At 38.9% G+C, this 14,605-nt stretch overlaps 1 protein-coding gene across 1 annotated transcript in view; it reads right to left on the bottom strand.

Moving 5' to 3' along the window:
• Positions 1-14,605, bottom strand: part of SLIT3 (slit guidance ligand 3) — a 795,269-nt gene that overhangs the window by 748,400 nt on the left and 32,264 nt on the right. The window contains exons 2-3 of the mRNA XM_006115755.4: positions 14,327-14,398; positions 9,968-10,039 (exon numbers count right to left, since the gene is read on the bottom strand). Of these exons, the coding sequence (XP_006115817.1) occupies positions 9,968-10,039; positions 14,327-14,398 (144 nt within the window). The remainder of the gene's footprint in view (positions 1-9,967; positions 10,040-14,326; positions 14,399-14,605) is intronic.

The following is a 14,605-nucleotide window of genomic DNA, read 5'->3' as shown; positions in this document are numbered from 1 at the left end:
TGAAAGAGGGAGAGTAGTTTGACTTATATGGAAAAGTATGTAGAAGAGATTTCAAAACATTCCTTTCAAACAACAACTTTTTGGACTTTTCCCCCCCTTCCATAATTTAATCTAGCATACACTGGAGTGGTGAGAACAGCTAAATTCAGAGACAGATTTCTATGAAACATTGATCTTCTTGCACCATATCTGGTATTCCATTTACAGGAAAGAATAACGCTTCACTAAATCACAGGAACTTAAACAAAACTACAGTGAAACGGCCTAAAAAGGCCACCTAACAGTTCTGACTTACGCAACAGAAGACGGCAGATCTGAAATGTTATTAATCTCAGCAGCAAAGGGGATAACTTGGGAACATTTATTTTGGCTGCATGAGCCAATGTAACATCATATAAGGCTCGACCAATGGCAGCAGCCCATTACTCTAGGATCCCCACGCCCTACAGAATTATTAACTCAGGTGTTAGATCACCCTAATCAGCCTCCTGCTTTAAATCCATTCAATGTCATGTTTTCATTCTCTGGCACGTCCTGATCAATGTTCTGATGCTCATTGACTCTGAGCTAGAAAAGGGCTATTCATGTGTTATATGGAAACTGAGGCACGTAGCACAATTAAGCTTCTTCTCCAAAATGTTACACGGGAAGATTCTTACTCACACATTCATGTGGCTTAGTGTAATGAAGACACGGAGCTCTGCAGTTCCAGAATCCCTAAATTTCACACTCATTCAGAGCATGGACAATAGTAAAATTCACAGCAAACCACCATGAGCAGGTCGCCTCCTGTCACAGTTCTCAGGCTGCTGACAGGTGTCTCCAACTGTACGGGCCCTGAAAAATCCCTTGGACACGCCCACCTGCCTGAGTCAGGGTCTCTACGATTCAAAGTGAATAAGGGAATAGGGTTCTTGGCTCCAGCTCCCCCAGTCCCTTTTGTAAGTTATCAGATTCCCTAGTCCCCAGATACGTAGAGAATAGCAATACCAACCTGCCTGATCAGATCACTTTGAACTTAAGAACAGCCATACTGGGTCAGACCAAAGATTCATCTAGCCCAGTATCCAATCTTCTGACATCAGCCAATACCAGGTGCTAGGGATGTTAAATTGCATTTAATCAAATAACTGACTAGACAATGGAATTTCCATTGACTAGTCGATTAGTTGATAATGGGGAAAACTGCAGAACTGCAGTGGGCTTAGCTCCCAGCCCCAGAAGCCAACCCCGCTGCGGCTCTGCCTTTTCAATGTATTAAGAGCCAATAGGCTCTTAATGCATTTAAATGGCTGAAGTGCAGGGTGGGGGGACCAGGCATGGGGACCAGGCACGATCCCCGCTACGCCTCTGTCTCACCTACACCCTGCAGACACAGTGCTAGGGGGAACCGGCTTTAAGGTAACAGCCAGCATGGATTTGTAAAGAACAATTTATGTCAAATCAATCTGATAGCTTTCTTTGATAGGATAACGAGTCTTGTGGATAAGGGAGAAGTGGTGGATGTGGTATACGTAGACTTTAGTAAGGCATTTGATACAGTCTTGCTCGATATTCTTATCAAGAAACTAGGCAAATACAACTTAGACGGAGCTATTATAAGGTGGGTGCATAACTGGCTGGATAACTGTTCTCAGAGGGTATGAATACACTTGCTTCCTAGTCCGAACTAGGGATGCAAATGTAGCATACCCAAGTTGCTAGTGAATCGCCGGATTTAAATATCCCGCGCTTAATTAGCATATTTGTGTCCGGTCGCCATTTTAAAAATCCACTAGTCCAAATTAACTCGCCGTGTGTAGACGCAGTATTTCAAAAGAAACTCCTTCCCTCGGATTAACTGTTAGTCCTCATGCAATGAGGGGGAAGGAGTTTCTTTTGGAATACCGCGTCTACACACGGCGAGTTAATTCGGACTAGTGGATTTTTAAAATGGCAACCGAACATGAATATGCTAATCAAGCGTGGGATATTTAAATCCCATGCTTCATTAGCAACTTCGGTATGCTACATTTGCATCCCTAGTTCGGACTACGGAGCAAGTATAGACATACCCAGAGAGTAGTTATTAATGTTTCACAATCCTCCTGAAAGGGCATAACAAGTGGGGTTCTGCAGGGGTCTGTTCAATATCTTCATCAACAATTTAGATACTGGCATAGAGAGTATACTTATTAAGTTTGCAGATGATGCCAAGCTGGGAGGGGTTGCAACTGCCTTGGAGGATAGGGTCATAATTCAAAATGATCTAGACAAACTGGAGAAATGGTCTGAGGTAAACAGGATGAAGTTTAATAAGGACAAATGCAAAGGACACCACATAGGAAGGAATAATCCATTTCACAGATACAGAATGGGAAGTGACTGTCTATGAAGGAGTACTGCAGAAAGTGATCTAGCGGTCAGAGTAGACCACAAGCTAAATATAAGCCTACAGCGTCACGCTGTTGCAAAAAAAGCAAACATTATTCTGGGATTCATTAACAGGAGTATTGTGAGCAAGACACAAGAAGTCATTCTTCCACCCTACTCTGCACTGATCAGGCCTCAATTGGAGTATTGTGTCCAGTTCTGGGCACCACATTTCAAGAAAGATGTGGAGAAATTGGAGAAGGTCCAGAGAAGACAAGAAGAATGATTAAAGGTCTAGAGAACATGACCTATGAAGGAAGACTGAAAGAATTGGGCTTGTTTAGTTTGGAAAAGAGAAGACTGAGAGGGAACATGATAGCGGTTTTCAGGTATCTAAAAGAATGTCAGAAGGAGGAGGGAGAAAAATTGTTCTCCTTAGCCTCTGAGGATAGGACAAGAAGCAGTGGGCTTAAACTGTAGCAAGGAGGTTTAGGTTGGACATTTGGAAAAACTTCCTAACTGTCTGGGTGGTTAAACTGAAATAAATTGCCTAGGGACGTTGTGGAATCTCCATCTCTGGAGATATTTAGGATCAGGTTAGATAGACACCTGTCAGGGATGGTCGATGGTACCGGATCCTGCCATGAGCGCAGGGGACTGGACTCAATGACCTCTCGAGGTCCCTTCCAGTTCTAGTGTTCTATGATTCCTTCAACTTTTTGCTGTCGGCAGCGTCAAAAGCCGAATTAAGCTATTTTGACTTCAGCTACACAATTGACGTAGCTGAAATTGCGTAGCTTAATTGACTTTAGCCGTTCTGTAGCCCTGCTGATAGAAAACAACCATTGTGAAACATTATCCTGCATAGCTATCACAGAATTTAGTGTTTCTTAACTTTATACAAACCGCTGATTTGTTACTCTGCTCTATTACTGAGTGATTCATAAACTTAGATTTGTAGGATTATAAAGAAAAATGTGTGTTTGCTGGATGTAAAGGAACTCTGCAAGCTCTGAATTAATACTATAAACATAGGTCTATCTAGAATGCTTCAGGTCTGCAATAAGCTTTTGTTTACAATTGTGAAGATCTATTCAAAACATGTATTATTTTATCCACAACTCTGAACCACTTAGCAATCTTTCCACTCAGCATGTTAATTGTGGAAAATGCTTTTTGTATCACATGATTTATTTAAAGCCTCTTCAGTCTTAATTGAGGAGGTCTAGATTGCAAAGTATCTCCCAGAACAATTTCTTCTTCTCCACAAAGTGTCCTTGGTCATTAATAGTGATTCTACAGTACATTATTCCCAAACAACACACTTTAATGTCATAATCAAACATTTAAAATTCTGCTTACAGAAACATAATATATAGTAGCATCTCTCCAGCAAAAGGTCAAATCTAATTTCCATTTTCAAGCTCTATTGTTGCACAAAACCAGGGTTCTGGATTTAAAACTTGGCATCTAAGTTCTTTGTCTGAAAGCTAATTATTTTTCCTAACATTGGAGAAATTAGAGTTGACTATATTTATAGTTTCTGTCATCCTTTAAAAACAGAAACATATTGTTAGTGTTTTCAGAGATTGAAATCCTTTAGTATATGCTAAAGAAGCTGATCTGAGGAGAAAGAACAAACTGTGAGCTTAAGTCAAGCGTTTTGAAGATACTAGAGCTATGTGACAATTTTTGGCAGATGGCTGTGTAAAATTCAAGACTATTTAATGTCTTATGTCCTGCCCCTTTCTTCTACTGAGATATATGACATCTGGCAGTGGGAGGGATTTCAGTCTGTACTTTGGGCCCCATTATGCCCTGCATCCTGGGTTTATCCACTAACTGTAGTGCACCGGGGTTCTTGATCAAGTGTCTCTTTTCATTTGTGCAACATGTAAAAACTGTTCTGCTTATTTTGTACCCTTATAAATTTCAGAATGACTCTGCAGCGTAAATGCCAGGATCCAAACAAACAAGTCAATAAAATATTGTTTTTAATTGTATTGTCACCTTTTATGGCAATATTTCACAGTACTATATCTATTAAGTTCACAGTAAAAATCAGATCTAGCTATACTGTAAAATTCTGTTTGGTGTATTCATTATGCTATATTTCAATGTTATGTATTCTGGAACAGTTGATGCGAAGTCAGAAATAGAGCATCACATTTGACATCAATTTATCCTACCTGGGTATTACAACCTGTACTTACTGGGACTAAACCAGTTCAACAAACTTCCTCTTCTCCCACAACCTTACAATTAATCTGGCCTTCAGAAAGGGTCACACTTCCCCAGGAAACTCCTCAGTGGAGGATTTTACTTTTGATCTCTTAATTACACCAAATTAATTTTAAAATATTTAAATATTTATTGTCCTTCATTAGCTGCCACTACTGAAGACTAAAAAGCACACTGGAGAACACTAAATTTCCTATTCTCCCTCTTAGAAAATGTGAAGCATATTTCTAAAATATGAATCATCCATAGCATTGATATGACATTTCACATGCTCAACAGACTGTACAATATCCTCTCTTTAGTTAAGAAAGGTCTGGAGTGCATGCCATAGTAATTTCAGAAGGTTTGATTGAAATCAATATCTTACAAATTGTACACAAGATTCTATCTTGTGAATTACTCTCGTTAAACAATTCCATGCTCATTTGTGAATGTTTAGTTCATGCTTGAATTCTTAGAACACGTCTCTTTAATTTACCTAGGCAACATACAAAAAGTACTGAGCAAAAATCAGGATTTCCCTCAGCAACATTAGATATCTTTTACAGTCAATCCAATGGCTAACCCTACATAAAGCAACCATGAATAACATTTTCTATGATGAAGCAAGGGGATTGATCTGTAAAACATACTGGAATTTTATACAATGAAGCAAGGGAACAAAGGAGCTGGACATTACTAAGCAATAGTGATAGAAATGTAGCCATGTTAGTCTGGTGTAGCTGAAACAAAAAACAGGACTATGTAGCACTTTAAAGACTAACAGGATGGTTTATTAGGAGATGAGCTTTCATGAGTCTGGCCCACGAAAGCTCATCACCTAATAAACCATCTTGTTAGTCTTTAAAGTGCTACATATTACTAAGCAAAGGATGCTTCTGAGATATTCCATGCACCAAAATGTAAAGGAGTTACCTAAAATGCTATCAACCGAGTGAGCTGAATCCTGAAGTACCATTTAGAAGACTCCAATTTCTTTCATAGTATCTTTGTAGTTACTTACATAGGCTACATCTAGACTGCATTGCTTTTTCGGGATACCAAAGGTATCCCGAAAAAGCAATGTCACGTCCAGAGAATGCACCTACTTGCTTTTTCAAAAAAAATTTCAAAAAAGTGGACACGCTCTTTCGCCATCACTGTAAACCTTATTCTATGAGGAATAAGGGATATGTCAAAAGAGCACTTTCTTTTGAAATTTGGCGCCATGTAGATGCGCCAATTTCAAAAGAGCCTCTTTCAAAAGTAAATCGGAAAAAGATACACAATTTGTGTATTGCAAATTGCATTTTTCCAATTTAACATTGCAGTGTAGCACTTTCTGGAAGACCCCATGCTACAAAAATTATGACTGCTATAGCAGCAGCAATCAAATCTAATAGAAGATTTTCTAACGCTGTTTCTGAGCCTCAGTCCTGGAACCTGTTTCGTAAAGGTGCACACCTACACAGTCACGGGAACTCTTTACTTCAGTGGGGTACTGCACAAATGTGGAGTTGACTTATGCAGAACAGGTTGCAGGATTGGGCCTACAGCTGTGGAAGAACAACCTTTTAAATAAGGCAGGCTAACTGCACACACTAGTTTTTATGTTTTGTTTCAACCATTTTTTCTTTTGATGCTTCTCCACCACAGAAATTAACCCTTGTGATACAAACTCATCCTGGATGTAAAACCACTAGAGAGAACCCAGTGGCTGATGACCTGTGGTTCCTACTGAGCTTAAAAGAATTGGAACTATAGGTTCACAGCAATAAAGACGAGCTCTTAAAAGAGCGTAGCAAGTGCAGAAGATAGTTTGCAGGCTCCTTGTCATACACAGGCTATATATCTAATGCATATTAACAAAACCCAGTTTACTTTGAAAAGTAAAGGGAAACATGCCTTGATCAGAAAGAGCTAGTTACTATCTGCAATATAATTTTAATTACTATGCCTGTGTAACCCACACAGCTAGACTTCATCTATACTCCCGGTTTTGCTGGCAGGGAGTATGCAAATGAGGCGTGGATTAGCATATCACTGCACCTCATTTCCATAAATTTATGCAAGCCATTTTTGTGCAAAAGGTTTTTGTGGAAAAAAAAAGTAATGTGGACATGGAAGGGGTTGTGAAAAAACCCCCCGTCCACACTACTTTTTTTTCTACAAAAACCCTTTGCGCAAAAATGGCTTGCATAAATTATGGAAATGAGGTGTGGCGATATACTAATCCACGCCTCATTTGCATACTCACTGCCAGCAAAACTGGCAGTGTAGACAAAGACAAAGGGTATGTCTACACATTAAAATTATCTTGGGATACCAGAGTTATTCCAAAATAGCTACCTGCATCTTTTGAATGCATCCACTATTCCAAAATATAGCGGATGCATTATTTCACCATCCCTGTAACCTCATTGAACGAGGCGTAAGGGATGGCTCTAAATAGCACTTTATTTCAAAATTCAGTGCTGTTTAGACAGTGCCAAATTTCAAAATAGCCTATTTCAAAATAGACTCGAAATAAGCTACGCAATCTGCATTGTGCAAATTGTGTAGCTTATTTTGAGTTTAGGGTGCTGTGTAGACACACCCTTAATGTGGTTCACTGTCCCATGTAGTGGCACTTAGACCACTTACACTGAGAGCTCAGAACAAACGAGCTCTACAGCCTAAGTTAAAAAGCAGTTGGTTTCATAGCTCAAGCTGTAGAAGCTCCTACACTGAGGTCCCAGGTTCAAATCTGCCTGGTGGTAGTTACACCTGCACTGCACCTCTTCATGGTGTGACTTGAATTCAGTGCTTACATCACCTGTCAGCCTCACACTATGGTCATCTACAGGGCTTGCCGAGCCATGGCGAGTGCTGCTCGCCAGCCGCACTGTCTGATGTTATGCGCAGATTGCCCAAAACCGTCTCTTCCGGGATGTAATCTATTCGCCATGGGTGAGTAGATTACATAGATTGTCAAACCCTGGTCATCTGCCACAATTTATTGATGGATACTCTACTTACCTTCTAAGACCTACCATCCATTCAACCAGTAAAGCTAAGGTATAAATTTTCAGAGATGCAAAGGGAAAGAGAAAAACAATTGGGAAGTTATCAACAATACATTTTTGACATCAGTAACTGGAATCTATATAGACATTTAGTTTTATAGTTTTGACTGATTTAAAGGAGGGGGAAGACATCACAGGCAATACATTTCACAAAGAAAACTGTCCATATTTTTAGTTAATAATGAGGGGTTTACTTTGATGTCTAGACTAGTTAAACTACATTGAGAGAAAGTAATATAGATGTAGCGTTAAATGCCCTTTGAGTGATCATTACTGTAAAAATAAGCAATATATTTCCAATGTTATTCTGAATAAAAAAATTGAATGTACAGTATTTTGCCAGGAACAAAATTACTACGATTTTTAAAAGTCTGACCTACTGCAGCTGCTTTGTTAAAAAAGCAAATGATTACTTTTGCATCCACTTTAAGAGATCAAAAGCCAAGTATATTCCAAAGCCTGCAGCAGTGTAAGTGAAATTTTTATTTGTTATTTGAAATAAATTAAATGGAAAAAAGCCAGCTTCTTTCTTAATTCAGCCATCATATTTTCTGCATTAACATTTTGCAGTGCTGGACAATAGTTAATAAAATAGTTTCTATATTGCCTAAAATGTTGCAATTTAGTCCTTACAAGTTATGCCAGGCTTTCCACAATTCCATCTCCAAGGCAAAGTGATTCATAGCAAAAAAAATAGATTTATAGTAATCGCCTATAAAATGACTTAAGGCAAAGTACCAAAAAGTTGTGAGTTTCCCAATTCATAGTACATTCATTTAGGAAATATTTTAATGACAGGTAATCCTGAAAGCAAGCAGAGATACAGAGTAAACAGTATGTAAGCATGCCAACTTAAGAATGTACAAAGGGAAAATTCAAGGGAGGTATTCATATACCATGTAGTTTAGAAGGATCCCATTTTTGTACTTCGTGGTTCACACAAATGAAAACGGACAACATCAAGAAAAGAACAGGGCAACTTTTTGCTTATGCTCATCCATTTAGGTTCTTCCTACCCATTCTTCCTAAATACTCCTTTTATGTAGATGAGACATAATTTAAAGAAATACACAGTGGGGGAGAGGGAAGAAGGAAGGTACTCCTTTAAAGTATATAAAACTTCAAGACTTAGTGTAAATGTTTTCTTTCGAGCAGAACAATCTTTAGCTAAAACATTTGTCATTAATACTGTCAGGTTATGCATTTACCATTTTGTAAGTAACTTTGCTACTATCTGCCACTTCCCAGACATTTCCAGACATTACAAAATCACCACCTTTGTACCTTTAACAGCGTTTTATATTCCAAGATCTGTTTTTCTAAAAAAGGGGGTTACTATCTCCGTGTGAATCTTAACTACATCATTTCAATTTTGAACAGTTTTGTAATACAAGACAGGAGATTCAATTCTCTTAGAAGCGTGAATCCGGAGTTAGTCCAAAGATAAATCTGTAAGAAGCAACTCATTTGTCAATAATTAAGGCAAGGCCTGAGTTGCTTTAGAAGAGCAGACTTTTTTGCTTTGTGCTGTGTGCACAAAATTAACCACCCTCCAGGGTAGTTTAGACAAGAGATTTCTTTCCCACTCTATGCACGGTTATACTACACAGACCCACTCAACCAAAACAATCAGATTGGCGTAGGAGTTACCTTCATACTCTTGGAATTCTACACAGATCCTCTTATATACTCTAATGCTTGGTGAGTAAATGATGGATTTGGAATTCTATAAATCTTTTTAGATCCATTCTATTTAATTCACTAACAAAACCAGAAAACTACAGTCTTACTTTCAACTCAAAGTCCAATTTTATACCACCCAGGACTTCACCAATATCCATGCCATTACATGAGCATAAAACAAATGTAGATCATCTGACACGAGGAATTTACTCTGATATGAAGTTCAGGGCAATTATACAACGGCAAGTCCCAATAGTGCTGACAGGATGTTCAGTCTGTGAGTCAACCATCACCATTTATCTAGTTGGAGGAGTCACCCGGAGAACTTCAGAAAATGAAGTGAGATAACATTCAGACCTGATGAACTTTGCCTCAATGGTTAGTTAAGCTATAAATTATTCACTCATGGTTAGAGTTTTCTTAACAAAGAATTATTAATTTTATTTTGAATTACATGAAATCATGGATACGGAGGTTTTAATCTCGAGCTCAGCTTTGTTTTAAACTGTCCTTAACTCAGTGCTATTTGTTCATTCTCGCCCCTTTATTTTTTTTGAAGGTCATTACACAAACACAATAAGACGGACACATAAAATAAGGCAAAAAATCTTCAGTTAAGTTGACATTAATGCAAGAAATATACTTACAGCCGTTCGAGTTGCTTTAGATCCTGAAATGCTCCACGCTCTATCATACTGATTTGATTTTCTTCCAAATGCCTATGATCAAAGAAATATCAGTTGTCAATAATAATGTAATAGAATGCCATATGTGGACAGTATTTTATTCTCTCGCTTCTCTACACATCACTTCACTTCAAGTGCCATTCACAGCAACACCAGTTACTGTGACAGTGAAAGACCGGTGTAAACTACCTCGAATGGCAGTGCTTTTTTCATAGTCACTTCTACCAACATCAGAAGATAGAATTCACAGTCCAAAATACATATCACAGGTAGTTTTTGCAGGAATGTAAACTGCATCTTGATTGCCAGGGCTAGTAACCACATTATTGGCTTTCAATTTTTATAGCGAAAACCTATAAAACAATATGTTGTTGTAGGCCTGATTCTGCCCTCATTAGTATTTTACTCTTCACATTTCCAATCATTTTAACTTGGTTCAGTGTAAGGAGGGATGGAGGCCCATAGTCAACATCAGGCACAAAGTTAACGCAGGGCAAAGAATCCAGACAAAGCCTCTGCATGAGATTTCAGACTTATCTAGAAGTTACTGAGTGGTACCCGATCAGTGAGATTCTCCAAGGGTGCAGGAGTCTTTGTGAGCACTGAGAGTCAACTTGCATCACAGAGAATGGGAAAAGCTACCAAGGGGAAGTGCTTGGGCATTTTTTTTCTCTCTCTCTCCCTGTCTCTCATTTTTTCTCTCTCTCTCCCTGTCTCTCATTTCCTCCCATGAAACAAGCACAGACGGGGTTGAATCAGCTGAAGAAATTGGAGGCATGTAAAAATGCCCGGCACAGTCTTTACTGACCATTATGTAGAATCCCACTGAAATCCAGTGGGGCCAACCATTTATCATTGAAGTGTCATCCTGAAGGGAGAGACAGATCACTGAAAGCTAAGTGGAGCCCTCACCTCACATATGATGCTGTCACACATGGTCCCAGCACGCTAGGGTATGGGGAGGCAAGAGAATAGGGCTTCTCCAAACTTCAGAGATCGCTGACTAGCTAGAGGGCTGGCAAGGAATCCTGTCTATATTTCCCGTCACCAGGGGTGCTGGAACCACGGGAACTGGGGGTAGGGCAGACAGCATCACCTGCCTTGAGGTGGCTTCCTTCACACAGAGCTTTGTTCTATGGGAACTGGGGGTAGGGCAGACAGCATCGCCTGCCTTGAGGTGGCTTCCTTCACACAGAGCTTTGTTCTATGGGAACTGGGGGTAAGGCAGACAGCATCGCCTGCCTTGAGGTGGCTTCCTTCATGCACAGCTTTGTTCTATGGGTTTCAGCACCCGCACTATAAAAATTGTTGCGGTGTCACTGCCAGCCACCAGCTCCTCCCGACTAGAGAGTGGGATTGGCCCTGGAGAAGTGAGCAGACAGAGCTCAAGCGGCAGCCACAGAGACACAACAAGGGGCATTTGGACGGTGTTTGCTGATCAGTGTGATTGTGTCACTGTCTCAATATCACTGTGAAAGGTGTTGAAGTACATGCTGGACAAATTCCTGCCTATCCCAAGCCTCTCTGCAGTGGGGGGGAGGAGCAGGGGGACCTTTAATCCAAGTAGCTTGGATCTAACTACATGCACAAACACATATGCCAAAATAACATGGATTATGCCCGATTTTTACTGTATTTAACATGAATAACTGGCATGATACAATTTAGTCGATATTTTGTACAATACCCAAAGCACAGCAGTGAGTAAAAAAATCTGTTTATCAATTATTACATTACCATGTCAGTATATGTTATTTAAATAAGTGCCCCTGTAGAAACAGTGAGAGCTGGGATATAAACCACAAAGTTTAGATGGTTCAAAGTAGCAACAAGGTCTTGCCATAGTAGTCTCATCCTATAAGCAAAGTCAATAAAGCAAGGAAGTAGGCCTTCTAAGAAAACTGATTTTTTAAATCTGGTTGTAGAATAGTTATGAGTTGATGCCATATGTTTTGAAAGCAAGGTGAAAGAAGTGTGTATTTTCATCAGGAAAATATTAAGCATCTGCCCATTAATTTACAGTGTTAAAAGTTAATGCACTGTATATCTGCTTGCATCTTGTAGGACTTTAAGGACACGACTAACTGTAAAAAAGGTAGTGTAAAAAAAGTATGATAGCTAAACAGGGCACATGGTGAAATAGGAAGACTTTCCCTCACTTTAGCTTACCTACACTTCTCACAGGGGCACCTATTTGGGAAGAGAGTGGAAAACCTATTTCCAATCCTTCATTTGTGCAGTGACAAGCACAAATTATTTTTGTTACTGGTCACCTTATAGAGCTTTAGCGTGAGGACAATAAAATTACCAATAGGGTTCCAATGAGCTAAATGAGTCACATAATATGAAACTACTGTTCTCCCATTAGCTTGAGACAGAGGGAATTACACAATGCCCAGCCAACTACAGTTGGGTACTGATTTTTTCTTTAATGTTACCTTTTTGTGTAAATGCTACACAGGCACTTTTAACATATAATGGATTTTCCAAGAAAAAAAATCAAGAAGTCAGTTAAAGAAAACCAAATACAAACTTTCTGATAAGTCTGGCATGGTTATTAGTATTGCTCAGCTCCAATTACAACATTGCAATGTTACAGTGCCACGTTGATCTGTGACTTATATAGGATCCAATCTAACACATAATACATACTTGAGACTAAGGCTATATCTACACAGTGTACTTTCAGTGGCACAGCTGTAGCACTACAAGGGATGCAGTGCAAAGTGCTGTCCACACTGGCGCTTTTTGTTGTTAAAATTTTGTTGATCGGGGGAGGGAAGGGAGGAGAACTTTTTCACACCCCAACCAACAAAAGTTTAACATTAAAAGTGCAGTGTAGACATAGCACAAAACAAATGGTAATCTTACTATTCAGCTCAATGGGCAATGGGAAAGGTCTTCAAAGTTGTCTTCAAACTTTACTGAACCACTTTCACTAACTTCTGCCTCTCTTGTAGCTTAGTTTCCTTACCCTCCATTATTTATGTTTTATTAAGGCACGCACCTCAAATTCTTGGCATTTGCATTAGAAATTGTACATGCACATACTGGAGCCACGCCTCTGTGTAGGCAAAGCTTTGATCTGGACAATAAGTTCATTATCTGAGCCCAAATATTTTATTAATCTGAAGGCTATCCAGATTCTCTGGATTTAGTTCTGCAAATCTGGCTGGGAACTCTTGACAAAAAAATTGCCAGTTAAATTTCAAGTGCTTCCCAGCTGCTCTGTATTATCAGCCAGGGTGGTGATGAGGAGTGGGGTGAGGATTAGAACGTGGCAGGAAGAACTTCAGGTTCAGGATTTCATCCCTTCTCTTTGATCCCAGACAGATATACAAGCCATAGAACTAATAAATGGACAATTTATACTTTAAAGTTCAAAGTTGAACAGCAAGGATATTTTTCCCACTCTCATCTGATTATGTTTCAATGATGTGTGATTCCTTTACTGAATTTTCTCCAGTTATGCACACTTCCATCTCATCCAAACTGTGTCTTTCCCAGTAAGCCAACTGAGGCAGCAGCAACATGCTGATTCTGAAAACTCAAGTCACCCACATTTGTACTTTTAGAACTTGATGCCCAAGACTCTTCTCTAGAAACATATTTATGTATAATGACAATATATATAATTGATACAAATCATAAATGACAGCAAATTAAATTAGGGGTGATAATTAAAAGTTTCACATCAGGCAAATTAGAACAGTTCCTAGTATGAACTGTGGAAAATAATTTCTACCTCTTTGATAATTTCTTCTCAGGAGAATGATTGGACCCACAGCTGTTAGAACTGACTATTGTTTTTAATCATTTACACTCTGCCGGGAGGTATGGACTGTTTCCTTTAGGTGTGACCTTAAACTGTCAACTATTCCTTAGACAACTCCAAGTTACTTGTTAGCTGTGTTCTGTATGGGAATACAACTTAAATCATCCCAAAATGGAAAGAGACATTTGATAGTGGTTTAATAGAACTGAATGGTTTAACTGAAGTATAATGTATTCTATGGTGGAAAAAGAAAAGTTTTAATCACAATGTTGATTAAAAGCTAAGCAGAAAGACACTAATGAAGTAACACCCATTTTAAATAATTTAGAGTTTCTTTCTTATACCACAGCATGGCATAAAACTACCATTAGTGTTTTACATTGGAAACTGTGCATGTATCTGATGTGGTTGCTAGTTCACGACTAGAAGATGCAAATAACTCTATACTATATGAGCATCAGAACCACACATCTCTTCTGGCACTTATTTTTGAAGACTAATGTTCAAATGCAGCATTTTGAAGGGTGAAATAGTTTTATACTCACAAGACACGGAGATTCTTCAGACCAGCAAAGTCCATCTTGGTGATTCTTGAGATATTATTTCTGTCTAAGTCCCTGCACAGAAAAGAAAACAGATATTCATGTTTAGGCACCTTAACAGATGCATAAAACTCTGCTTGATGAGAATGCAAATTGTTCACCTGAGCATTTGTTTATTGGCACTCAAAACTGTACAAACCAGTTTTCCAATTAAAATCTAAAATGAGTAAAGATTTACTAATACTAATACATTTTGCTTCACCCCAGTGGTGCTACTTTTAA

Source organism: Pelodiscus sinensis, chromosome 17 (genome assembly GCF_049634645.1).
Source record: "Pelodiscus sinensis isolate JC-2024 chromosome 17, ASM4963464v1, whole genome shotgun sequence".
NCBI lineage: Eukaryota > Metazoa > Chordata > Testudines > Trionychidae > Pelodiscus > Pelodiscus sinensis.
The sequence above is the reverse complement of the archived record's forward strand: the minus strand, read 5'-3'. Positions and strand labels throughout refer to the sequence as shown.